This window comes from Aedes aegypti, chromosome 2, assembly GCF_002204515.2.
Source record: "Aedes aegypti strain LVP_AGWG chromosome 2, AaegL5.0 Primary Assembly, whole genome shotgun sequence".
In the NCBI taxonomy this organism is placed as follows: domain Eukaryota; kingdom Metazoa; phylum Arthropoda; class Insecta; order Diptera; family Culicidae; genus Aedes; species Aedes aegypti.
Window position 1 is genome coordinate 15,124,445 of NC_035108.1, and position 26,547 is coordinate 15,150,991.

At 35.9% G+C, this 26,547-nt stretch overlaps 2 protein-coding genes across 3 annotated transcripts in view; one reads left to right on the plus strand and one right to left on the minus strand.

Moving 5' to 3' along the window:
• The window catches only part of LOC5578216 (ribonuclease P protein subunit p25-like protein), a 259,804-nt gene that overhangs the window by 104,528 nt on the left and 128,729 nt on the right, over positions 1–26,547 (plus strand). The gene's annotated exons all lie outside the window — the stretch shown is intronic.
• LOC5578211 lies at positions 8,301–9,790 on the minus strand. The gene is made up of 5 exons (XM_001656805.2): positions 9,350–9,790; positions 8,868–9,290; positions 8,652–8,778; positions 8,465–8,585; positions 8,301–8,395 (listed from the first exon to the last, which is right to left on the minus strand). The coding sequence occupies exons 1-5, from the start codon at positions 9,393–9,395 to the stop codon at positions 8,369–8,371; spliced, it is 744 nt and encodes a 247-aa protein (XP_001656855.2). The 5' UTR covers positions 9,396–9,790; the 3' UTR covers positions 8,301–8,368.

Consider the following 26,547-nt stretch of genomic DNA (forward strand, 5'->3'; position numbering starts at 1 on the left):
TTTGACAGCCGCCCTTCACCCTTGGAGTTCAGTTCATGGATGGATAAGTCAATTTGTCGTTTTTTTCGTTCATTACTCCCTTCAAAAGATCAAAAGATCTAAATGGTGTCAAGGTTCATCTAAAAACGTAAGAAGCATTGCATCCGAAATAAGCGATTGTTGCTCGGATCGATAGTAAGTATCCATTGTTTTGATCTAAGCTGACCAATTTCTTATTGGTTGTTTCCTTGATGTTTCGCACATAATAACAATACCCAGCTAATATGTTTTTTAGCGAAAATATCTCCTTTTATGTCGAAGATACCAATTTCGAGAGTTCGTTTTTTTTTCAGTCTCATCGCTGGACTGATATAAAAAATAAAATATTTGACCACTAGCGCCACCTTGTGAGTGTTTTCCGAATCAATATGGTTTTAGGCGAATAGGATTCATTTAATTGTTCAACACTGTCCATGACATAAACTTTGTATCTAATCACTTGACTGAGATATTAACAAATAAAATCTTCGCCCACTAGCGCCATCTTGTGAGTGTTATAAGGTTTTATGTGACTAAGTATCATTTAGTTGTTCAACATTGTCGAAGACAACAATTTTGTATCTCATAACAAAACTTAGATGCAAGCAAATACAATATTTGCCCACTAGCGCAATCCAGTGAATGTTTTCCGAACTAATAAGTTTTCAGGCGAATAGATCTCATTCAGTTGAACACATTTGTCGAAGACACCAATGTTGTATCTCATCACTGAACTGAGATATAAACAATCAAAATGTTCGACCATTAGCGCCATCTTTTGAGTGTTTTCCGAACAAATAAGGTTTTAGACGAATAGTTCTCATTTAGTTGATCAACTTTATCGAAGACACCATTTTTGTATCTCATAACTGAACTAAGATATAAGCAAATAAAGTTTTGGCTCACTAGCGCCATCTTGGGAGTGTTTTCCGAATTTATAAGGTTCTATGCGAATAGGTATTATTTAGTTGTTCAACATTGTCGAAGACAACAATTTTGTATCTCATAACTGGGCTAAGATATAAGCAAATAAAGTTTTGGCTCACTAGCGCCATCTTGGGAGTGTTTTCCGAATTTGTAAGGTTCTATGCGAATAGGTATTATTTAGTTGTTCAACATTGTCGAAGACACCAATTTTGTATCTCATCGCTGGACTGAGATATAAACGAAGCAAATATTTGTACGCTGGAAAGTTGTTTCATATGTTGCTTATAAATGCGACATTTGTTGGCGTCTGTGCGCCACCTGGTGAGTTAATTCTGAATTAAAATAGTTACCAAGTGGAAGTCAGCAGTCCTGTGATCAACTTTGCAGAAGACAGTTTTCTTCTAAACCTCTTTATTCTCAAGATATTTGCACTACAAGTACTGTCCTATTTATAGGACGCTGGGCGTTCGGGGCATCTGTCCTATTTTTAGGACGCTGGGCGGATATGGGTTAATTTTCTCCGTTTTGTTGTTAACTGATTTCACAGAGGGATTTAAAGAGACCGAATGATTTTTGTGCAGAGCCCCATAACTTCTTGACGGAAAAAGATAGTCAGCTCTTTCAGTCATCAGATAACACGTTTTTTCATGTTCGCATAGTCGACGTAAGCGCATTGACAATTTCAGCATTCTAACTACAAAATTGAGCGTAGTCGGCACCATTCGACTATTATCGGCAATCAAAATTGAAACGAGACATTCACTGTTTTTTTTTTCTTTCTAGACATTCCAATGTACACACTAACATGTTCTGTTAGTTTCACATTTTTCAAGACTGAACATACAATTTTGCCTGAGTTGTCAATAATTGAAGTAAATACGATTCAAAACGCGGTTGCTTTCGAGTTGCCAATATTAGTACAACAGTTCAAATTGCAGTTCTTATGGGAAAGACTGCCGAAAAAAATCACACTAACATGAAAAGTTCAAAGGGTTGTAGAAATGTTCCGAAAAAGATTTGGACAGCTCTGTCGGTGTGAATCGAGGACATTGTCCTGATGATGGGCAACATCAAGCTCGAAACCGGTCGTTAAAAAGATAATTCATAAGTCCTTTTAACGCTTGTAAGAAACATTAGTGTTGTGTCATTATTAGTGTAGGGCTACCATCCGTCCTGATTTAGCAGGAAATGTCCTGATTTTTAGTTTCTTTTGAGGCGTCCTGATTTATTTTTCATATTTTAGGATTTGCCCTGCTTTTTCAGCACAGATAGTAGCAACCACGGGATTTCCTATCTTCGTTTCAATAACATCTCGTGTACGTGTTGCTTTGAGGTGACCAGCCACGGGCTGAAAGCCTCGTTAATAAAGAAAATAATATAATCTTGTGCTGCACACCATGTCTAATCAAAGTTTCTGGAGAGATCCTTTACGAAAGTTTTAGAGAATCGTTTAGTAAAAACTGTCGGTTTCCAAAGAAAATCTTTGACGGATTTCTCCCAAAAACTTTGATTGATTTTTTGTAGGACTCCTGGCGAGATCCTTCGTGGAATGCTACTACTATTTCCTGGGGCATTATGATGTCTTCTAAATCTCACAAAAGGTTCTAGGTAGATTTCATTTTAGTTTTTATTAGACTCTATGAAATAAATTTAGCGAAATCTTGGTCAGACACTAATTTTTTTTTTTTTTTTTTTTAAGGTTGTCGGTAAATTTATGCAGTAATCTGCAGGATTTCGTGGGATATCTAAATTAATATTCTAAGAACCTCGACAGATTCCTAAAGGATTCTTATTGTCTTAGTAAAAGACTACCTAGTTATATTTAAGAATTTGTACGCATTCTCATACCTGACAATCAGAAGTGACACGTTACTTTACATTACAAGCTTTCCCCAGCTTTATGTTTTATTAATTTGTGGCTTTTTGTCAATTACTTTTAACTGAATCTCACTCGATGCAATAACTATGTGTCCCTAGGCTAGTTACAACGTTTTGTAAAAACTACCGAAAAACTTTACATTACATATACTTTGCCATTGGATTAAATGGACAAATTGATGTGAAGTTTTGCGAAAAAGTTACACGTCTTCTCAGTGAGAATCGAACTCACGACTCCCTGATCTCTAGTTAGAGCGCGTTACCCCTACGCCATGAGAGGACTCATGAACGCAGAAGTTAACCTGAATTCGATTTCAGCTCAATAATCACGTGGTCCTTTTCGCAAAGTGCACCTCTTTCGAAAGAAATTAGATGCCCATCCAAACACAACGTTTCTATTGATATCCAATGCCTAGCCCGAGAGCGCATTATTTTTTAGGTATTGAAATAGCACATCACACTAGCCAGCAACTGTGCTGGCTGAGGTTTCTATTGTGTGGGCTTCCAATGGGTCGCGACGTTCTCAAACGACCGGTTACGGAACATGAGTCCGTTGCTCGATAAATACTTGCTTTTAATTATGAATCGTAGTTTTACGGCCAACTTCGAAGTTGTTAAACTGAAAGCTACTGACTTCATATTTGGCCACAACATGCATCGTATTAAAATGCTTTTTATTGAAAAGTTTCAGACAAATCGGCTGAGAAAAATCCCCAATGCCAAAGCCAATGCCAATGTTGATTCCGTGAGATACAATAATCAGCTACAACTTTGCCGAAGACCGTTTTCAAATCGGACGTCTCAGTCAGGGTTGGTAACCATCGGTTCCATCACTGACCGATGACGAAAAATTGAAAAAAATATTCAGTGCGTAAAAGATCGTCATTTTCTCTGTCTCCAATGACTGACAAGGAGACCACGACGAAACAAAGCCGCAAAAAGTCCACGAGTAATATTTTTCGTCACTCTTCCCGTCACCCCTCCGCACTGAACCAACATAAGTTTCTAATCGTCAACGAACACACAATTGCAGACAAAGAGAATCTGAGCTACGAACTACTAGTCAACAAGGTGTCTTGTATTAGCAATTGGGCAAGTACATTTCAAGCAGCTGTGTTAGCCATGCCGGTAGGCGCGTGCTACCGATAATCTAAAGGTTTTTTGTTCAACTCCGGAAGCGCGCTTATGTTTTTTTTTGCGAGTTCCTTTTTGGTCGGCCTTTCATTTGGCACCGATTATTTGTCTGCCTTTTTATTCAAGTTGAACATGTTCTACGAAAATACAAACAGAGAAAAACGGCAAAGATTTTTCGTCGCGACGAGTTGCTTGGTAGCTGGTAGTTGGGCGTCGTTCGTTCCGCTGAGCTGAGGTAGTGACGAAAACTTTTTATTTTTCATCACCGTCACTGATGGTCTGTCGAATCCGGTGACTAATAACAACCCTGGTCTCAGTAATAAGTTATTGAATTATATCCAGTCACAAATTCTTCAGCAGTGCTCATTCAACTTCTAAACAGGCAACATTGGTGCACCTGGCGCGGAGATAGCACGCACACATCATGGCTACTATGTTTTACTGCATATATCCAGTGATGCCTGCAGAACAGCCAATTAATTATAGCCAAAGTTTTACAACTCATTCAAAAATCAATAACTAATTACCGGGGCGTCCGATTTAAAAACGGTCTTCGGCAAAGTTGTAGCTGATTATTGTATCTCACAGAATCAACATAATTCTAATCCCCAAGAGCACATGGGCAAACACAATGACCGATTGAATGAATTGCTTGCTTTTCCCATAGTAATTCCCATACAAACTTTAAAAGGCTTGTGCAGTCTCAGTTTTCATCCAAATGAGCTCAAATTTTGGGAGGACACACAGAATTTGCTCTAGAATCGAATGATCGGTGTGGAGCAAAAACGACTTTTTGAACCACTCTAATGGTCACCCTAGTCTCGCGTCGCGTCGTGTGATTGAGACAGATCCGTATTTGTTTTGCGAATGTCCGAGAAAATTACAAAGGAAATCGGCTTAGACTGCTGAAAGTATTGATTATTTACCGTTGAGATAACAAAATCATGCTTAAAACGTCAGTAGCGCTTACGTCGACTAGGTATCCAGCCGTTTAGCCGAACGTCGTTTGGCCGAATGCCTTTTGGTCGAATGCTATTTTGCCGAGTGGGTTGTTTGACCGAATGATAAAAGGTGGAGGAGGAATCAAATTGCACCACTTTAAGATGGATGTAACTTTTTACCCGTTGGGTATTTTCTATTGTAATTTTGGGTGTAGTTTGTTCAATGTGTATTTGTTTACGCTGTGTAAGTTTCATGAGCACATGTGCAATCGTTGGGAAGATGGAGACGGGAGAACAGCAGCGGTGCATAGAAATTGTGCGCATGTACCACGAAAATCCGGATATATCTCATCGTGCCTTCAGCAGAAAGCTAGGAATGGTACATTCTACGGTGTCTCGTGTTCTAAATCGGTACCACGAACGTTTAATCATCGATCGGAAAGAAAAATGGATCTCCGTAAAGTGCTAAGCATCACAAACGGATAGCTCAAGCTTTCAAGGGGAATCCCAACAGTTCAATTCAAGATGTAGCGAAGAAACTGAATCTATCCTTAACTTTCGTGCAAGATGCGAAAAACGTGAAGGACTGCATACTAGACTGGCCCTTAAACAAAAAAGTTGGAAAACTCAATGGGTCACCCCTTAGATATGTGCCTTGGGGTAAGAAAAAAGGTCTCTCAAAATTTCAACTCAATTGGTTGCGCCACCAGCTGGCGCATTCAAATCGAAGTTTGATAACGTTTCAAATATATTGAAAATTGACCCTTTGCCACTTTTTTGTTATGTATACTAGTTTATCGTGTTCAATTGTTCCCAGAATGACAAATACACTAGTTGGTACCCTAATGAACATAATTGCAGAAAGTGGTATCTGAATTTAAGCGCATTTTCATAAAGATTTCAGTTATTGAAAGTTAGGCTTAGATCAGAACTCACGTACAATCACATATATGCATGCGCCTTGTGCAGAAGCTCGCCCAGCGTCATAGGTGGCTATGATGAGCATAGTGCTAACCATCATGATATGTTGAAGAAATACAGAGCAGTATTGCAGATCTACTTCAAATGGGTAAAACACCAACTTTATCAATTTGAATCATGATACAATCTTCTACAGTATTGTTCGCTATGGTATCAAGTAGTGTTTTTGACATTCTGGGCTCAATTGAACGTGATCAATAATTTTCCTGAACCAAACAGTAGATGATGTGCTGTTTTCCATATATTTGAGCTGGAAATCCCATATTAACTTCAATTCAAATGCGCCAGCTCATGGAACGACCAAATGAGCTGAAATTTCCAGGAAGTCTTCTTCTAACCCTAAGAAATAATTCCCATACTGAGCTGGGCCAGTCCAAATAGCGCCTTATCGCGATAAACGTAAGAATACGGTAGGTTAAACACGTGCACGGAAACTCTACAGCCAGATGTTGACGAAATCACATTTCCTCGTTATGGATGATGAGACGAATAAAAAAGCAGACTTCCGGCAGCTTCCGGTTCTACAGTTTTTCACTGCTCATCATAAATTCAATGTCCCTAGGGACGTTAAAAAGCAGAAGATTTCAAAGTTTGCCAAATAACATCATTTGTCAAGCAATTTGCTTGTGTGGAAAGCAGAGCACCCCATCTGTGACAACTGGAACGGTCAATGGGCAGGTAAACCTAAAGGAAAATCTCCAAAAGCGTCTACTTCCTCTTCTGAGGTCTCACGATGGTCCTACGATTTTCTGGCAGAATTTGGCATCGTGCCATTACTCGAAAGAGGTTATTCTTAAAGGTATAACATATTGTTTTGGAATTTGCTCATTATAAATCACTCATTATACCAAACGGCCATTATGCTAAACGACTTTATGTCAAACGGCTTTATGCCAAACGACTTCATGCCAAACGGGGTACAATCGAATTGGCCGATAGAATTTCAAATTAGACAGGAATGTCATTCCATGGTTTAGTAGAATCACAGTAGCATTCTGCACTGTTTGATTCATAACATATCATCATCCTATACGAAATATGAGCAATGCATTGAGCATCACATCTTGTTTCTGACATACTGCTTAAATTTTCTCCTTAGTGTCATTTTTTCGGCCAAACGGCATTCGACCAAATGGTGTTAAACCAAAGGACCCTGTCTGAACACGTCGACTATACGAACATTGGTAGTACAATGATGAATACGCTAGAGGTAGAAAATCAGTTTTCTTTGAACCACCCTTTGTCAAAATAGGAAAAAACTCTCAATCGATCATACCGAAAAACTTTCTAGTAAAGTTGCTTGAAATTGAATGGTCTACAACTGGTCTGCTCAACCTTTTTGCCTCTTTTTTGGTGCGTTAGCAATAATAGTTCGACCTGAGGTATTATTTTCTCAAATGAAAGCTTGGCAGGGATTGAATCCTGAGAAAATTGAGAGAATCTGTCACGTATCGCTCTCTGTAACTATCATAACATGCTGCACATTATGAGAGACTGTTTATCGCAACTGCTACAACTTTGATCAGATTGGGGGGATAGTAGTGCATGATAAAATCCCTCTAAACATGCTCCAAGCTTGGGGGACACTATTGCTATTGGAGGTTCGTGGATTGTTTATCGTGCCAGTAAAAAAAACCCTATCCCCAACGGTAAACAAGCGTGAAAAATAAATTTTATCATCGCTCTCTCTTTGGGGCTCTCGCTCGCTGCTCCCATTTATCAGACTTGTTACACCTTGCGATACAATGACGATCGTGGACCGCAACAGATGGGATGTTTTTCTTTGCTTACTTTGATCGTGCTTCATACTCAAATGAGAGCGAATTCTGCAATGCCTGAAGCTTGGTATTATATCTGATTAATCCATGTATACAAAATCGACTTTACACCAAACACTTCACTAGCGTGCAGTTAAGTTGAAAATATGTTGCGGCCCGCGGGCTGGACGGATTTTTGCCTTTGCATCGCTAGAAAGAGTTTATTAAAAAAAATAATTTTTAAGCAGAGGGCCTAACTAATACAAACAACTTTGTAGAAGACAGCTTTCGTCTGAAGTTTCATTGTGAAGCTCTCAATGCATTTTTCCGCGTACATCTGCTTTCTGGACCATTATGGAATATCGTAAACAACATCGTTATTACCATTTCATTAATTTTTGGGAAAAAATAATGATGCAGAGGTTTAAGGTGATTATAAAACGAAGCCAAGCATCGAATTTTCAAGTGCACAAGACTGGAGAATCTGACAACAGTTCGCGTTGAAAACCAATCAAATTGCTTCCTTGCTGGTGGTGACTAATGGGATAAATTTTCAACGCGGAGCGCTGTTTGAGTCTCAAGTCTTGTGCTCTTGAAAATTTGAGGTGTGGCTTTGCTCTATAATCACCTAAAGGGTTTAAGTAACGTGGTATAAATGTTCTAATTCTATTGTATGAGTGTTTATAGAGGAAATTTATTCAACAATATGTATTTAATAGTTACAATTATCTCTTACGAAAATTCAGGAATGCGTAGGAACTGAAACAAAATGAAATGATTATTTAACTGCATTTTAAATGTAGTACGAATACTATATTTAAATCTCACATTTTTACACTCCGTCTCCTTCACTATTGCTGTATAAGGCACATCGAAGAACCGTATCAGTTTCGAGTTACCACAATCGGAAAGCTTATTCAGCACGCAGTCACGTGACTCCTCCAGAACTCTGAAACGAAATCGCTCTTTGTACCGAAAGCCTTAACGCTAGATTATACCAGCATGCAACAAATACCTGCACTCTGGCTCGGCATACTTCTGTCGGCTTTTGGCGTTTGTTTCGCTGACATAGTTCTTCATACACCGCTGGATGTAGCTGAAGTAGTTTCCGAAGCACTCGGTTGGATTTTCGCTATTACCAGCTGTTAATAATAAAAAAATGTACAATTTAGAATCAGGCTAATCTGAAGGTTGTCGAATTTTTAGTAAGCCTTGACTCGACTCGACTTACCTAACAAAATGGCTCCACTGTCCTCGCACATCAAATCCACCACCTGAGGCAAAAGATACAGAGGAAAATCGGGTGCCTCTACGCGTTGAGCTCCCGGGTCCAAGCACAGCTTGCTGAGCTCCCCCACCGGTTCGAGACATTCCGTAGAAATGTTCTTAATCACTGGACAGTATTTCTCGAAGAATGCTGCTCTGTTCGTCTTGTCGAGGTTCCTCCATTCGGTCAGCAGAATTCCGAAATCTACTTTGAACCCGAAACAAGTGGTAGTTTCTGCAACGGCTTCCATGACTTCGGCGTAGGTGACGGCAGAATCACTATTTCGGGTGCAGGCATCTTCAAAGTGTTCTTTCAACTGTTCGATGGCGTCCCGTTCTTTGGAGCTGTACCGTTCATTGGATTCCTCCGAAGCGGGCTTGCACAGGGCTTAACAAAATTAGTTATAGGTGAGATAATAAAATTCTATTGAGGCAGGTTAAAATTACCCGTTGTCAGCATTGCCAACATGAATAATACGATGTGGAACTGCATTGCGGTAAATTGGAGGCTCTAATCTGAACCGTCGATCGTTGAGTACTGATCAGATGCTACTGTTTACTATCGATCAACGTTTCAAGATCATGTGATGTTGGCACTACGTTAGTTATAATAATACACGTGATCTTGATAAGAAGTCCCTTCAATCGTGTGCAGTGGTTACGAAAACTCAATATCAATGATCATTGATCAATCTCTGTGCCAAATCATCCATCCCAAAAAGTATCTCCAACCGGAACAAACAATTGTGAGGGCCCGTCAAAGTAGGCACAGTCTTTTCCAGGAAAACATTCTTGGATATTCACACAGCACTTCCCGCCACCTAGCAACTCGATCGTGGTAATTATAGGTCAACGAACACAAAAAAGGTATGATGCAACACAAGCAAGTCTAAACATGTAGCTCTGAAAAACCCCTCCCATACGGATTCACACCAATCCAACCTACATGAATATTTAGCATTGTCATGATGAATCACGAAGCGCACGAAAATCGGCTCTCAAGAGACACACCAAAGAAGAGTCCGATACCGGAGCATCAATTCATCAAGGAATGCGGCGGTAGCTGTTGCTAAGTGATCTCCATCGAAATTAAGCCACCTGATCATGATGGGAGTTCTGATTCCGGATCGGGGCTGTTGGTGGATGATTCACATCCTAAATACGTGATTATGCTCACATCATGCTCCGAAAAAGGAGGTCTCTCTTTCAAGGATTCCGGCGATCCATTTCACCATTCTACGAAGCCCCGCGGCTTGGATTCATTCATGCCGTTGCGATGACGCGTTCATTTTCATTGATGAAATGGTAACATACAAGAGAGGCAGGCCACGAACGGTCTTCAAAGAGAGTTCGCAAAAATACCGCACTTTGGTTGACTGACGGACGGGTTGCTGCGATGGTCACGAGCAGTTGGTGTGTGTCGCGTGGTAACAATTACCTCAACCAACGAGAGAGATGCATCGTGACAGATGGGGGAGAGTTGAACAACATGACGAAATTTGGTTTTATGTTGTGGAAGCTCTTTGGTTTGTATGGCAAACGTGTGAAATGCGTCGATGGGAATGGCACTTGGTGACCGTTTATAAATTTTATGACCTTCTGCGAATCTTTATCAAAATTTGCAATTGTTGGATAAATTATGTGGTTTCAGTTCATTAGAACTGCGCACGGAAATGCGGATCTACTCAAACTTGAGTTGTTTCAACGCAAAACCGTAGTAGCGTCCAATAATTCAAAGGCCAAATTTCCAAGGTTGGCATAAGGTAGTTTGCCTTTGAAGCCATTAGAAAAAATGACCTTAATTTGGGTTGATTCAAATCAAAACTGAGTCCTTTCAACTGAGCATGAGAAAAATGCATTTACCCTAATTTGGCTAATTATGCCAAACTACCCCTATTAGGTAGATTCAGAGTGTCCATACATCCGGAATTCTGGAAAAAAATCTGGGAATAACAAATTACCGGGAAAAATACGGGAAACACCCGGGAATGTGGAAACGCATCTGAAAAATGTGTATTTCAAACATAAGAATATCTGTTTGTTTCAATTTCTAGCACTATACTACTATACTATACTATACTATACTAAATATAAGCGAAAGATTTTTTTTCCAGCAAGTGCAAGGCTGCCTGACAACTCGTACTTCGCATCACTTTTTTAATGAGATCTTTGCAGGAATCCTAATGGGAATCAAGATGATAATTGATCAGTTCCTCGAAAGTCTCTTGAAAGTTTACTTATCAGGTACCTAATTAAAAAAAAGGGTTTTTTGCTAATTATAGAAAAGATAATTGTCTGAATTTTCTTGAAATTCTCAGTAGATTTGTAGAGGTTGTCAAAAAGCTGAACCAAAACAATATACAGTGGGATTCCGTTTTTGGCAACAAAGTTGAAATTTTCAGTAGCCAAAAACGGAACCGTGCCAAAATCGGAACCCATATTTCAAATTTTATTTTTCAACTATTGGTTTTGAAAGCATCATTACAATGTTAATACATCATTTTTATGGAATCATAAGGCGTAGAGACTTCGAAAAGGTTCACTTCGAAGCATTTTCCCGAAGGGTTATACAGTAATGACCCGATTTTGTCAGCCCCTTTTTCATAACTTTTTTCAGCTCTCCTTCAAAAATAAAACAAGTTATCATAATTCTTTCTTCACTATTTTATGCATATTTATAATAACTTTGACTGAGTTGAATGAGATTTGGAGAAAATTTGAAATTCAAACCGTGGGAGCAAAAAGCTCTCTGCAAAAAGGGGCTGACAAAATCGGGTCATTACTGTACTATGCTATGAATCTATAGCTCCGTAATATTAAATCTGGCAAACGATTTTCTGGTCGCGTTTCAATTATTTTTTAGAAGCTTTATGCATAATTTTTGTATAAGAGGGCCTGGTAAAACCAATAATCGCATAAGTGACTTTTATTGAAGAACTGGACATTTTCTTAAAACTATGAGAGAAAACGAAAACAAAAATGTTTTCTTTTAAAGACGTATTTGCGAATCAAAAGCGCTGGGTATTGCAAAACGGCATGACTTTTTTTTCTAATTAAATGAAAATTTAAAATCAGTTTAACTTTTGGACTTTAGCATAAAATCTGAATAATTCGGTAAGTTTAGAATTGCTCCTTCAATTTATGTTTCTGATAAAGTGAAGCATTTTATAATGAATGGTTGACTGTATCAAAAGGGCAAACATAAACATGAGAAGATGCATAAATGTCTTGTAATTGTGTAGAATTTAATTTTTACTTGAAATAATTTTTAATTCAGCTTGATATATGTTTTACACCTGCCTTATGAAATCAACTGAAATTTACAGGCACCTGTTATGAAACTTCAAGAACCTTATAGGAATCTTCAGGTCCCTGAAGCATCTTGCCAAGCATCCGTAGGATCTCACATAGAGTTCTCAGGATCTTGCTAAGGATTTTGCTATGAGTTAACATCTTGGAATTCCGCTGCGATGTTGCCGTAAATTCTCAAGCCTCCGATGAAAAAAAATAAAAGTTTATTATTATTAGGCTACCACTAGCACACCTCAACTTCCTCTGGGAACCTTTTTAAAATCTTCAAGCTTTCGCCGAAAATATTAAAAATATTACTAGAAATTCACATTATCCCGCTTAAAATTTACAAGACGCCCTAGAGTTTATTAGGAATCACCAGATTTTGGACATAATCCTCCATAACCAGTTATACACTCTAACGATCCCTCGAGAAGCTCTCAGTGTCCACTTGGAATCTGCAGATATCCTTATGAATTCGTTAAAATTTCTGAAAAGTCCCACAAGAACGAAGAATCCCTTAAGGATTCTCCAGGGTACAGTTAGGAAACTCATAGACTCAGCTCGTAAGGAACATTTTGATGATGTTGAGACCCGTATTCTTGATTAACAATCTTGTACAGAATTCTGGATCGTCTCTTAACAAATCTAACGCCTTATAGAGTCTATAGAAAAGAGAGAACGTAGCTTTAAATAGTTGACGCAGAAAGATCAATATACACACCAATACCACAGACAAAAAGTAAAAACACTCTCAGTCGTATTTATCGCACGCTCCAATGGTATTATTGAAAATAAATTGTAGTTTGGACTGTAGTCGCATTTGTCATGTTATTTAATGAAATTTAAAAAAAGTTATGATACACGACATTTTGCTGTACATATTTGTATCTATTATTGCGGTGTGTTTTTACATACGCAATGAATATAAATCCATAATAATAAAGACAGCGAGACAAAATTTATGATTGTAACTCTGTGTGAGTCATTGATTTTTCGTTGCTCTTATGTCGGTGCTGGTGCTTTGTTCGAACAAACTGTTCTAAATCTGAAGAACAGTGTTTTTTTATTGTATCACCTACACAGTTAAAAATAATTAAGATTACACGTCATGTAAACTTTATTTATGCGATGTAAACACGACGTCATGTAAATTTAAGTCTTGAATCATGTAAATTTGTGTTATATGTCACGTAACCACATAGAATCCTGCCGGATTACATGAAATATAATTGAAGTTTACATGACATACCATGTAAATGTCCATTTAATACCACGCTCCGATTATGTGCATTATATGTCTCAGAAATTTACACGTTTCGTTCGAACAGTGTACTAGCAGACTCAAGTGGGCTGGTCCCTCAATATGAATGCCTATGAAAAAAGAATGGTCTTAAGTTGAGATACTGGTGGAGCTTATTGGTCTCATGAAACGTTGCCTATGTATGACCAATGACCATTCTGAAGTAAATAAGCGCGTACGCGAGTCCTTAGTAGTTGGTGAGATTTGGGGAAACATCGACGAAAATGAAGATCTGGAATGTAATCGGTGTGGAGTTGACATGCTATTCAAGTGACTAAAGCAACAGACACGATAATATTTACAAAAATTTACAAATTTTAATGGTATTGAAAAATGCTGCCAAAAACGGATCCATTTTGTTGCCAAAATCGGGGGGTGCCAAAATCGGAGCACTCCAAAAACGGAGCATGCCAAAAACGGAATCCCACTGTATAAGACAAATTTTTTGGGAGATCCACTGAAATCCTTGACAGATTCATTGAGAATTACGATGATACTGATATATGGCAATGTCTTGTCTGGATTACCAGATTGACTAGTGCTTAATCTATGACAAAGTGGTGTCCGGTCATTTGACCGAATGCCATTTAGCCGAATGCCATTTGGCCGAATGCCGTTTGACCGAATGTCATTTGGCCGAATGCCACTTGGCCGAACGGGTCGTTTATTACGGTACGATTATTCAAATCGAATTGCTTCAACGCTGATGAGTAGGATTCATAAGTGTGGCCCAATAACTGATCGACTAATTAATTTGTTGATCTTTATGATGTGGCCGCACGTTATGTTTGTCGCTAGATTAGTGTCCAAAGAGAATAATTTAAACGATCCGTTAATTCAGGACGAACATGTGACGCACATCGAGACTCTAAATCTAAGCTAATAGTTGGTTCATTTCTGGGTTGCCAACGATGTGCTAGTGTTTTTCCTTCTTTTAAACATAGGTTATTCTTTCGATTTGTACTGGAGTAGTGTTTGATCCTTCGACCTTGACGCTTGCTCCTGGGCAGTGCGTCAAGAAATCCCGAGAAGTCGTCAGTTGTTTTCCCTCTCGGGTCGCGCGCCTATTTTCTCTGAGTGCTTTTATATTGCCGATCAAACGAGTGAAGCTGAAAGTGGATTGTTGCTGCTCAGTCAAGGATGACGGATCAATTGGTGAGCTCGTTTCATGCTACTATTTCTAATCTATAAAATATGTATGACTGCAAATTTAATCGTAAATATGATTTTTCAACAAACTATGAATGGTTCGTCACTGTGAGTGTCGACATAAACTCTGATTCATGAATTATTTGTATATAACTTTTTTTTTTGCAAAACACCCCATTGTTTTACCTTTATTTTTGTAACTATTTTTTTTTTGAATGGTTCGACACTACAGGTGTAGACTTGCGAAAGGTTCACTTTATTCAACAAATTTTGGATGGTTCGTCACTGTAAGTGTCGGCATAAGAATAAGAGTGTTAAGAATGTTACATTTAGGTATTTTCTAAACAAACTTTGAATGGTTCGTCACCTCAAGTGTCGGCATAATTTTCCTCTGCATAGAAATTGTTCAATCAAATGAAAATATTATATTTACATCATACCCGGTAAGTAGGCCTTGACCAGGTTAGATGGTTTTTTTCCTCGCTTGTCATTTTTTTTCCATTTCAGATCCGAATTTTCCGAAGCTTTGAATTTCAATTTTGACGATTTGCTTGGAGGATTTTCCCAGTGTGAATAATTCAAGAGCTGCCTATCAAGTATTTGGAATTCAAGTTTTCGGTCACTTTTATCGTCATTGGAGTTTCGTTCGTTGCAAAACCTTGAGTATAATTTTACCTTTATTATTTATTTCTTTTCCTGTTATTGTAGTTCTCATTTGACATTGTTATTTATATTTGTGTGAAGTTTCCATTATGGAAACTGACGGGGATGAGGGGGGACCTAAAGAAAATTCCGATTGTGCTGAATCCTCTTCTTTGACCAAACCATTTCGTGTAAAAGTTTACCCTTCTAGTTTTTCTGGGCCTTTTGTCGTATATTTTCGAAAAAAGGAGAAACCCATTAATGTTTTGCTGATTTCCTCTGAGATTTATAAAAAGTATAAATCTGTAAAGGAAATTAAAAAAATTTCATTGGACAAGTTGAGAATTGTTTTTGGATCGCGAGATGAAGCAAATGCTCTCTTGGAATCCAAGTTATTTTTTAATTCCTATCGCGTGTATGCACCTTGTGATTCATGCGAAATTAATGGAATAATATATGATGAATCATTGAACTGTGATGACATTAGAAATCATGGTTCAGGTTTTTTTAGAAACAAATCCATTTCTCCTGTCGAGATACTGGATTGTGTCCGTTTATCAAAATTATTTATTGATGGGAATGATACCAAGTATGTACATTCTAATTGTATCAAGATTACGTTTTCTGGATCTGTACTGCCAGACTACGTTAATGTTGATAATGTTATTTTTCGCGTGAGACTTTATTATCCAAAGCTCATGCATTGTGATCGATGCCTTCTTTTTGGTCACACTTCGAATTTTTGCTCTAACAAACAAAAATGTTCTAAATGTGGTGAATTTCATTCGTCATCCACTTGCAAGAATCAATCTAATTTATGTATTTATTGTAAACAGGAACACAATTCTTTAAAAGAATGTGCTGTTTATATCGAAAATCAATCAAAATTCAACCAAAAAATAAAAAATAAAAATCTCTTGTCGTATGCTGAAGTAACGAAATCCACTGATAACATTGCTTCTGCAAATACTTTTGAAATTTTGTCAGATGATGATGGTAATGTAGACCATGAAAATTTTGGTAATTATGTGTACAAACCTCCTAGCAAAAGGAAAAGAATAAACAATAAAACTTCTAACAACCACAATCAAATATTTGAACCTCAACCATCTACTTCTTTCGATTTGCACTTTCCATCCTTGAATGATACTACTTCTCCTAAAAATATTCCAGGATTTCGTAAAATAGAGACTGATCCTACATCTAACAATAAAAATCAAAATTCAAACAATTTATCGGAAAACAAAGCTAAAGTAGATACTGATAACTCAATTTTGAACATTTTAGAAGAAATAGTAGAATTTTTAGGATTGAGTGATTTCTGGAAAAAAATAATTAAAATATTTTTACCTATTTTGGCTTCCTTTTTAAATAAATTGAATTCTTTTGGCCCTCTTTTGTCTTCATTTTTCTCTTCGTAATGGCTCAAATAAAAAATAATGATATGAATATTTTACAATGGAATTGTCGTAGTATTATTCCAAAAATTGATAGTTTAAAAGTTTTGATAAGCAGTTATAATATTGATTTGTTTTGTTTAAATGAAACTTGGTTAGTGTCATCAAAATTCTTCCATGTTTCTAAATTCAATGTTATTCGAAAAGATAGAGATTCTTCGTATGGAGGAGTTCTTATTGGAATTCGTGAAAATATAGAATTTAAATATTTAGATTTGTCAATACATTCACAAGTTGAATATATTGCTATTTCTGTTAAAAAAGAAAAGTGTGAGTTTTCAGTTATTTGCTTTTATATTCCTCCTAATACCACTTTTTCTTTATCGCAAATTAGAAGTATATTGAACGAAGTTCCTCCCCCATTTTATATATTAGGTGATTTCAATGCACATAATTTTGCTTGGGGTAGTGAGAAAACGGATGGTAGAGGTTCATTGATTATGGAACTAATTGATGACTTAAATTTACATATCCTCAATGATGGATCTTTTACTAGGATTGTTGTACCACCAAATCATCATTCGTGTATTGACTTATCTTTATGCTCTAATAGCTTGTCTATGAAATCTTCTTGGAAAACTATTGACGATCCTAATGGTAGTGATCATTTACCAATTTTAATTGAAATTCAAAATCCTGTCCAAGATAATTTTGTCCATGAATTTAATGCTCCTGACCTTTGTACAAATGTAAATTGGACAAAATTTTCTGATCTGGTATCTCTTTCGTTAATTAATATTGTTGAATTGTTATCTCCAATTGAAAATTACAATAATTTTTCAAAATTATTGATTGATTGTTTGCATAAATCTCAAAATAAAAAAAATAAGTCATGTTCTATTAGAAAAAATCGCCCTTCTTTTTGGTGGGATAATGAATGTTCCATTGCTTTGAAAACTAAATCTGATGCTTTTAAATTATTTCGTCGATCAGGCTTCAGAAACCATTTCTTTCTATATCGTAAAGCTGAGGCACAATTCATAAGGCTAACTAAATCCAAAAAGAGAAATTATTGGAAAAATTTTGTTCAAAATTTAGATAGAGAAACTTCTTTATCTACCTTGTGGTCTGTTGCCAGAAATCTAAGAAATTATGATCCCACCATTCCTAATGTTTTAGAATATTCGGAAAAATGGATACATGAGTTTGCTTCAAAAATTTGTCCTGATTTTGTCCCACGTTCCATTAAATTTAAAAATAGTTCACTAAATTATTTTCCTGAACTTTGTGGTTCATTTTCATTAGCTGAGTTTAACTTAGCATTATCAATTACTAAAAATACTGCTCCAGGTATTGATAATATTAAATTTATTGTGTTAAAAAACTTACCGGATGATGGAAAACTCCATTTACTTTCAATATATAATGCTTTCCTAACTCAAAATATTATTCCTTATGAATGGCGTTTAATCAAAGTTATCAGTATTCTAAAGCCTGGTAGAGATCCGTCATCAGCTGATAGTAGGAGACCTATTAGTTTATTATCTTGTTTGCGTAAACTTTTGGAAAGAATGATTTTGAATCGTCTTGAATTGTGGGCCGAGAATAATAAAATTTTTTCATCTTCTCAATTTGGATTTAGGAGAGGTCGAGGTACTCGCGATTGTGTTTCACTATTAGCTTCACAAATTCAACTTTCATTCAATAAAAAACAGGACTTAGTTTCCACTTTTCTTGATGTTTCTGGAGCCTATGATTCTGTTCTAATCGATTTATTGTTCGAAAAGATGCATAATTTAAAAATTCCCAATATGATTTCTAATTTCTTATGTAATTTATTTTCTTTCAAAATTATGAACTTTTTTCACAATGGAGATTCAAAGTTATTAAGATATAGTTATTTTGGACTTCCACAAGGTTCATGTTTAAGTCCATTTTTATACAATTTATTTACCAGTGATATGGCATCAATAATTCCAAATGGTTGCTATTTGCTTCAATTTGCTGATGATAATGTTATTTCTATCAGTGGCAAAAATAGAGAAGTCATTAGTCATTTTATGCAATGTGCCTTAAATAACATTGATTCATGGGCTCATGAAAACGGATTTTCATTTTCAGTTCAGAAAACTAAATATATCATATTTTCGAGAAAACATTCGAACATATCCATTAATTTGTATCTTGATGGAATCGAAATCGAACAAGTTGACGAATTCAAATATCTTGGTATATGGTTTGACTCTAAATTAAATTGGAACATTCATATTAAACAAATTCAAAAAACATGTTCGAAACGAATCAATTTTCTTCGTACTATTACAGGTACTTGGTGGGGTGCCAATCCATCTGACTTAATTACGCTTTACAAAACAACTATCCGTTCAGTCATGGAATATGGTTGTTTCACTTTTGGAAGTGCTGCACATACACATTTTGTCAAACTTGAAAAAATACAATTTCGTTGTTTGAGAATTTGTTTGAAACTTATGAATTCAACTCATACTCAATCAACTGAAGTACTTGCCGGTGTTGTACCACTTAAAATTCGTTTTCAAGAACTGAATTGTAAATTTTTGATCAATTGTCTCTCGAATAATCATCCAATTATTGATATTTTGAAGTCACTATTCGAAATTAACCCAACGAGCAGAATATTGGAATCTTACATTATTTGTTCAACTGAAAATGTTGCACCAATTTCATATAATAGTTTTTATAATTTTGAAATTAATATTCACACTTATCTACCTTTGATTGATTTCTCTCTATTCCATGAATTGCAACAAATTCCAAATCATCTATACTCTCATTTTGCCAATATTCTATTTATGCGTAAATTTGATGGAATCACTTCTGCACAATTTTATTTCACAGATGGATCCTTAGTTCAAGGCATCGCTGGATTTGGAATATACAATGAGTATGTGGCTCATTTTTTCAAATTAAAATCTCCATGTTCCATATTCATTGCAGAATTAATTGCTTTATATTTTGCTTGTAACTTGATAAAGGACTGCCCACCAAATATTTACATTGTATGTTCTGATAGCTTAAGTTGCCTTCGTGCTTTGGGTACCATATCTTTCAATTTTAAAACTCATCATGTTTTATTCATGTTGAAAAAGTTATTATTTGATTTACATTGTCAAGGATTTATAATTAAATTTTTGTGGATCCCTGCTCATTGTAGAATATATGGTAATGAACAGGCTGATTCATTGGCTAAATTTGGTGTTGTTCGGGGTATAATTTACGATCGTGATATTTTTCCTTCTGAATATTATCCTAAATTGAAAACACATTCCCTTGATAATTGGCAAACTTGTTGGAATTCCAGTAATAAAGGGAGATGGTGTTATTCAATTTGTCCAAAAGTCAGTAATTTTCCTTGGTTTAGGAATATACCAGCAACTAGAAATTTTATTTGTTCATTTTCACGACTCATTTCAAATCATTATATTTGTAATAGTCATTTATATCGTATCAATATTGTGGATTCTAATTTATGTGAATGTGGTGAATCTTATGAAGACATTGATCATATTGTCCTTCAATGTTCAAGGTTTATTTTACCAAGGACTACATTATTTAACACTTTAATGAATTACGGACATTCAATACCAGTATCTATTCGGGATATATTGGGTACGAAATGTTATCAAATACTTAAACTTTTATATAGTTTTTTGAATGAGATTTCATATACTATTTGATATTTCTGCTGGTGTGTGTGTTTTTTTTTCTTGTTTTTATTTGCAGATATGAAGATGGACTCTTTTTTGGTAGACCCCCTCCCTCATCCCGTTTTGGAAGCCACCCCATACCCCATTACTTCACTTGGATCCATGTTGCAGTTTATGGCTCTGCTATGGTTAATTTTTACCGTATGAGCCTTTAGTTTTAATTTTTCTGTTATAACGTTATATGAAAAGATAAAGAGGTTTTGTGCCTCTTTGAGAAAGATTTCGAACAGATATCACTCAAAGGGGTTTTTCCCTCTTTCAAAATTTTGGTTAAATAAATAAATAAATAATAAATAAATTATATTTACATATAATAATGTGTACATCTCACACATATTTTTTCTCATGGTCTAATCGCTTATCAAAGTGAATCCTGTGACCCAACGATCCTTCCCATTAACAAACATCCCTCCCAGTAACGTTTGTGGAGATGCAGAGGAAAACACGGTCTCCAAATAGCAAAGGTTACACACTAACATTCCTTCCCCCAATCCCACCTGACTACAAGGACGTAGCCGGCGCCGTTATTGACCCTGTATAAATAGAGGCACTGAATTATGCACACTGAAGAAGATTATGGCCAATCCCAGCCGAACTTCTAGTTGATTCTTTGTGCATTTTCACTGACTTCGGTCAATCACGGAATAGCAACCATTGATATGTGTAGTTAGTCTAAGCTAAGCTAAGCTAGGCTATTCTTTCGATTTGTACTGGTTCCATAACTATTGGCAATAATTTAACTTATTTATAATTGGGAATTATACTTTCCTTAAATCATCGGCAGTTCTTTGTAGTCACACTAATATAACAATTATTTGCATTACACTCGCTTACCTTTTTAAAGAGATTTTTCCTTCTTTTGATCATACCAAGCTGTTTTTCATATTTTAATATATTTCATAGTTTAATGGAATTATGGCTTATAATTTGCTTATAAAAAGTCTTATTAAAAACACATTTTTTCGCACAAGGGGTACTTAGGTGAGAGTTATTCTCATCCAAGATTTACTCTGCACCGTTGCTTGCGTATATCAGTAAATCGAAGGACTCGGTGAACACTTAAATCAAATAGACTCATTGTTTTCTGTTGTGAAAAGAAGTAGCCAAAACTCGTGGTTGTTAGAATTATGGATTGGAAGCGCTCTTCAGAGAATATACGAATACGATTCTAATGACACTTTGTTTTAAAATTTTGGTTGATTGAATGCTGAGGAAAATACAAATGTTTGTTCTGTGTGTTTTTTGAAAAATGTCACAACTTTAAGATAAAATTTAGTATAAGAAATTCAAAAAATGTTTTTGGAAAAATACATACGAAGTAAGAATAACTCTTTGCCTTTCGAATGCGGCTTGGAGAGTTTCAATTGGACGTGTAATCGCAGAGATATGGACTGAACACTTTCGTATGTTTTTTAGGGGGTGAACCCAAACTTATGCACGGGAGTGTATAGGATGTTCTCCTTCAGCATGCTAACTGTAGTTCACAAATGTTTTCAATTTCTGCCAAACGGCATTCGGCCAAACAAAGTTCTTATGTGATTATGTACAGATTTTTGAAGTTTATTGAGTGATAAATAAATGTTTAGGTAATCTTGGACCAATTTTTGGTAAGTTCTTCTTGACAAACCCAAGATGCTTATTTGGATTTATGTCAAAAAGTGTATTTACGGCTTAACATTATTATATTGTTTATTGAAAAAACATTGTTTCTGTTAAAAAGTCCTTATCTTGGATCCAACAAGAGTTCTACCACATAAAAAATTTCTCCAGGATCCAGCCTTGAGGTATGTACAGGATCGGACATATAAAATGCACCAAAGCTGTTTTTTCTTACAAAATGTTCAACTTTTAATGGTCATATCTCTGCCGTTTCTCACATAATGAGGAAAGCATTCTTAGGGGCTGTCCATAAATTATGTTATGGTTTATGGGGGGAGGGGGGGTTTGGGATTTCTTACGCGCCATACAATTTATTTTAAATTTCCATACAAAAAATCTTACCATGGGAGGAGGGGGGTTGAAAAACCCTGAAAATTGTCTTACGTAATTAATGGAACGCCCCTTAGAAGGAATTGAATTGTGGAAATTTGGTCTAAACTTGGATACACAGGAAAATAAATTTGTGCAAATCATTTTAAAATGTCTCTGAACTTTCTATGAATTGTAGGAGATGGATTAGATATTTCCACGAATAGTTTTTTTTGTCCAAATCTCTTTAGAAATTTAAATTTCTCACACTTTTTATAAATTTTATCAAAATTAGTTCATATATTGTATTAAAAAATGAAATATATCAAGTCGCAGTTTTTTGTTTGTAATACACTAAAGTTTTTTACCCGTTTTTTTTTGCATGGTTTGTTCTTCGGTCTTTGGAATTTACACGGTACTCTTTTTTGCATGGATTTCCGAATTAACTTGTTTTTTTCGTATTTACATGGATTTCAGAATTGACACGGTTCTTTTTACATAGATTCCGTTTTTTTGCACGATACGTATCCCCCGTGTAAAAAAAACCTTAGTGTATGTTTTTAATGTTTAGGCATTCGGAAAAAAATCGGGAATTAGAAAACTGATCTTGAATGCACACCCTGGTAGATGCAGCGCTGTCTATTTTGACAACATTCGTAGGAAAAAGAAAATATTGGGAGATTCAGTGCCGTGTACTAGACTAGCTTGAAGATTTGTTACATATTTTGTTTTTGAGTTGGAATCGTAGTAAAAACCTTAAGGCTCAAGTGAGATTCGTGCATTTGTCTAAACTAAAAAGGAGTTTTTTTCTCCGGAATGTGCAACTTAAAGAAAATTAAAAACGTCTGATTCTTCTTTTTTTAATTGCGAGAAATAGACGTTCTTGTTTTTCGTCATTCCGAAATCTCTGGACAAATTGCTGAAGTAATTTCACAAATAAGTTACTGGTAGTATCTTCGAAAGAATTTCTGAAATGCATTAAAAGATTCCTTTAACACTTCAGTCGTCACGCTGTTGTATTTTGTACAACACTGTTGAAAAAACCTCGCTTTCCGTTCACAATAGCAGCGTGGTGGTTCTGACAGTGGCAAACCACGAGACGACTGGAAGGTTAAAATATTGATCAAAATTTTAGGAGCCATTTCAAAGAAAATATCTGCATTACTTTCTAGAGGAATTGGGAATTTCGGAAAACAACCTGAAAAAATCCTTGTATAAATTCCGTGGATCAAGTCCAAAAAAGAATCTACCGATAAATTAATGTTAAAACTCTGGAAAAACTAACGGAGTAATTCATGGATCAATCTAACGATGATAAATTACGGGTTAAATTTTTAGAATTTTTTCCGGAAGAATTTTTGGATAAATTTCTAGAGGAAATGTAATATTGGTAGAATAATTTCAGATGAAACTCTTTAAACAATGGGTGGCCGAATGCTTTATGGAATACCCAGAATTTTCTCTAGAAAAATTCTTGATGAAGCACCAAAAGAATTTTCTTAAGAAGCTGCTGCAACAATTCCTGCTGAAATTTCTTGAGATATCTCGTGGAAATTCAAATCTTCAAGACACAAATATAGAGAACCAGACAACTGTTTCGGCTGAAAATGTGATCGGTTGATCACTCGGTGGTGATCAAGTAATAAATGTTCAGCTCCACACGCTGTCTGATTCTCTTGATTTGTGCTCTTGTAAGTTTGAGGCATGGCACTATGGGCGGTTCCCATACAAACTGGCGGCCAAAAATATTTTTTCCATCTCATGTCGTATTTATGAGTTTTATGATACAAATTTGATGTTTTGTTTTCAAAAACAAGTTTTTGAGACTAACTTTTGAATAGGGCCTATAGCGAAGTATTAAACTTTGTTACTTATAATGTATTTAAGCCATTTATGCGATTAACGTTATGCAAACCATTATAAATATTAAAACTTACATAGAAATGATGGTATGAATGATTTAACGAAATTCAGTTATTTTCTAAATTAGTTTTTAGCTGTTTTCAATAGAAAATGTTTAAAAATATTGAAAAAATTCAAAAAGCCTTAAAATAAAAAAGTGCAAATTTGTGCAGCTAAATTCTTCACGATCCTTTAGTATATATCTCAAAGTACCCTTGGAACTGAATTTAAGCCTGGGACAACTTGGGACAAAAAAGTACTCGATGTGTTAACTATAAGCTTATTCGATTTTTTAACCGCTTCATAAAAAAACATCATAAAAGCCACTATTTTGAAGCTTTTTTTTTAATTTTTTATTGTTTCTAGGAAGCCTTTTTTTGTAAGCTTTCAAATGGTGTAAAAACATTTTACGTAAGTGAAATAGAAAAAAAGTTATATTCATTTGAGTAAACCATAGTTTTTGTTAATAAAAACAAGTTTTTCTCCATAGGCTCAACTTTGGCACCTGATATCTGAGTGTGCAATGCAAATCATGCTCTAATATTTTGGGGATTTCTTAGCAGACATGTTTACAATGAAATGGCGAACAAGAATTGAAATTTAGGGCACATCACTTTTTTGATTATTGGCCACCTGATAAGCCATAGTGCATGGCTTCGATTCATCATTAAATTATTATCTAAAGATATTTTTGGATAAATTTGAGAAAAGTAGGAGAAGCTCATTGAGTACCTGCATAAATGTAACGAAATTATTGAATTTTTAATGTGCTACTGAAGGATCTTCTAGCAAAATTTGGGAAGAAATTGTCAATGAAATTGCTAAAAAAAACTATGAATAACATATGAAGAAATTCATGTAACAATCTCCGGGGCATTTTTCGGGGTTTGATTAAAAAAATCAAAGTGTCTGATGTTCATGCGATATTGGAAGCTGCACGAAATTAATGCTCAAAAACCGACTCCAATGAAAATGCTCTTCTCGACTTTGCGTCAAGCTGCAATTCGTACCACTAAACAGATTTCGTCTCGAAAAATATTGATTTTTTCCGGTTTTTCTACAATTTTATTTTCTTATTTTTGGAGGTTTCAAAACCATTCTGATTAGTCAGAGCATGAGAGACGCTGCGCGAGAGTAATTTGCGTGACATACCTAATGACTGTTAGGCATGTTGTGGTTTTGTGAAAAAGAGAATATTTGACTGGTGGCGAATATTGGATTGGAGATAAGTGAAGTGGATTATGGAGTGAGAGAACAACAGTTTTGCATATGGTCTCCCGTATCACAAAAGAAGTGTACTGGAAGAAGACACGTCCAAAAAAGGATTGAAATCGGAGGGAGGGATCGGTGCTGTTCTTTATTTTTTAATGGGCGGAAAGGTTTACGTACCTTAAACATTTTTTTTTGTTACTGAGTTCTAGATACACATTACGCGAAATACTGATAAGAATAAACAATATATAAAATAAGTCCGCCATCTTTTGATTGTCGGCATACAAAAGATTAAATTTCAAAACATTTAAACAACAATGCTTTCGGTCCATCGCAAACTTTTCAGACGAATCATATGATCTTCTACCCCTCCCGATCTCCACCTCCGTAGCACTTATGAGGGTGTCGCTGAGTCGGTGGCTTTTCGCTAAGTAGGTGCTACATCATCATTTCCTCCCCCTATTCCTATTTACGGTAAAGATGGGCGTGGCCGGGAATAGCGATAGTCATGCTTTTAGTAGTATTATTCAAGATTGAATCAAGGTTTACTCCTCAACCCTGTTTTTGAAAGTAGTCCCAATGATGATATCTAAAAAGAAACATGAATATTACTAGTATCCAATCTACCAAGTATACCGTAACTACGCTAAGCTGCGATTCGCACCGCTACACATATACATACCTATCTTGATCAAGAAGAACTTTCAAGCTCTTATTAGGCATTTCACGGCGAAATTCTCTCTTTTTCGCTCTTCAACGAAACATGAAAACAATGGTGCCAGTACCTGTCAACTTTGACAAGTACTGGCACCGTCGTTTCCAGATTTCCCGAAGGAGGGAAAGAGAACGATTTTCTGATGACGTCCCCGTGCAATGGGCAATAGATTACTAGCGGTTCTCACATCGTGCTCCGCGGAGCACTTGGTGCTCCACGAAGCCTTTGCAGGTGCTTCGAGACAGTTTTGAAAATGTGTATCTATGCCTTGAACTATCTGAACATTTTGCTTTAAAATACTATTTTATTATGACCAGACA

Coding starts and splice junctions, on each gene's coding strand:
- LOC5578211 (XM_001656805.2), bottom strand. CDS start 9,395: ATGCAGTTCCACATCGTATTATTCATGTTGGCAATGCTGACAACGG. Junction 9,291..9,349: donor GTTGGCAATGCTGACAACGG/GTAATTTTAACC, acceptor AATTTTGTTAAG/CCCTGTGCAAGCCCGCTTCG. Junction 8,396..8,464: donor AGGAGACGGAGTGTAAAAAT/GTGAGATTTAAA, acceptor ATTTTGTTTCAG/TTCCTACGCATTCCTGAATT.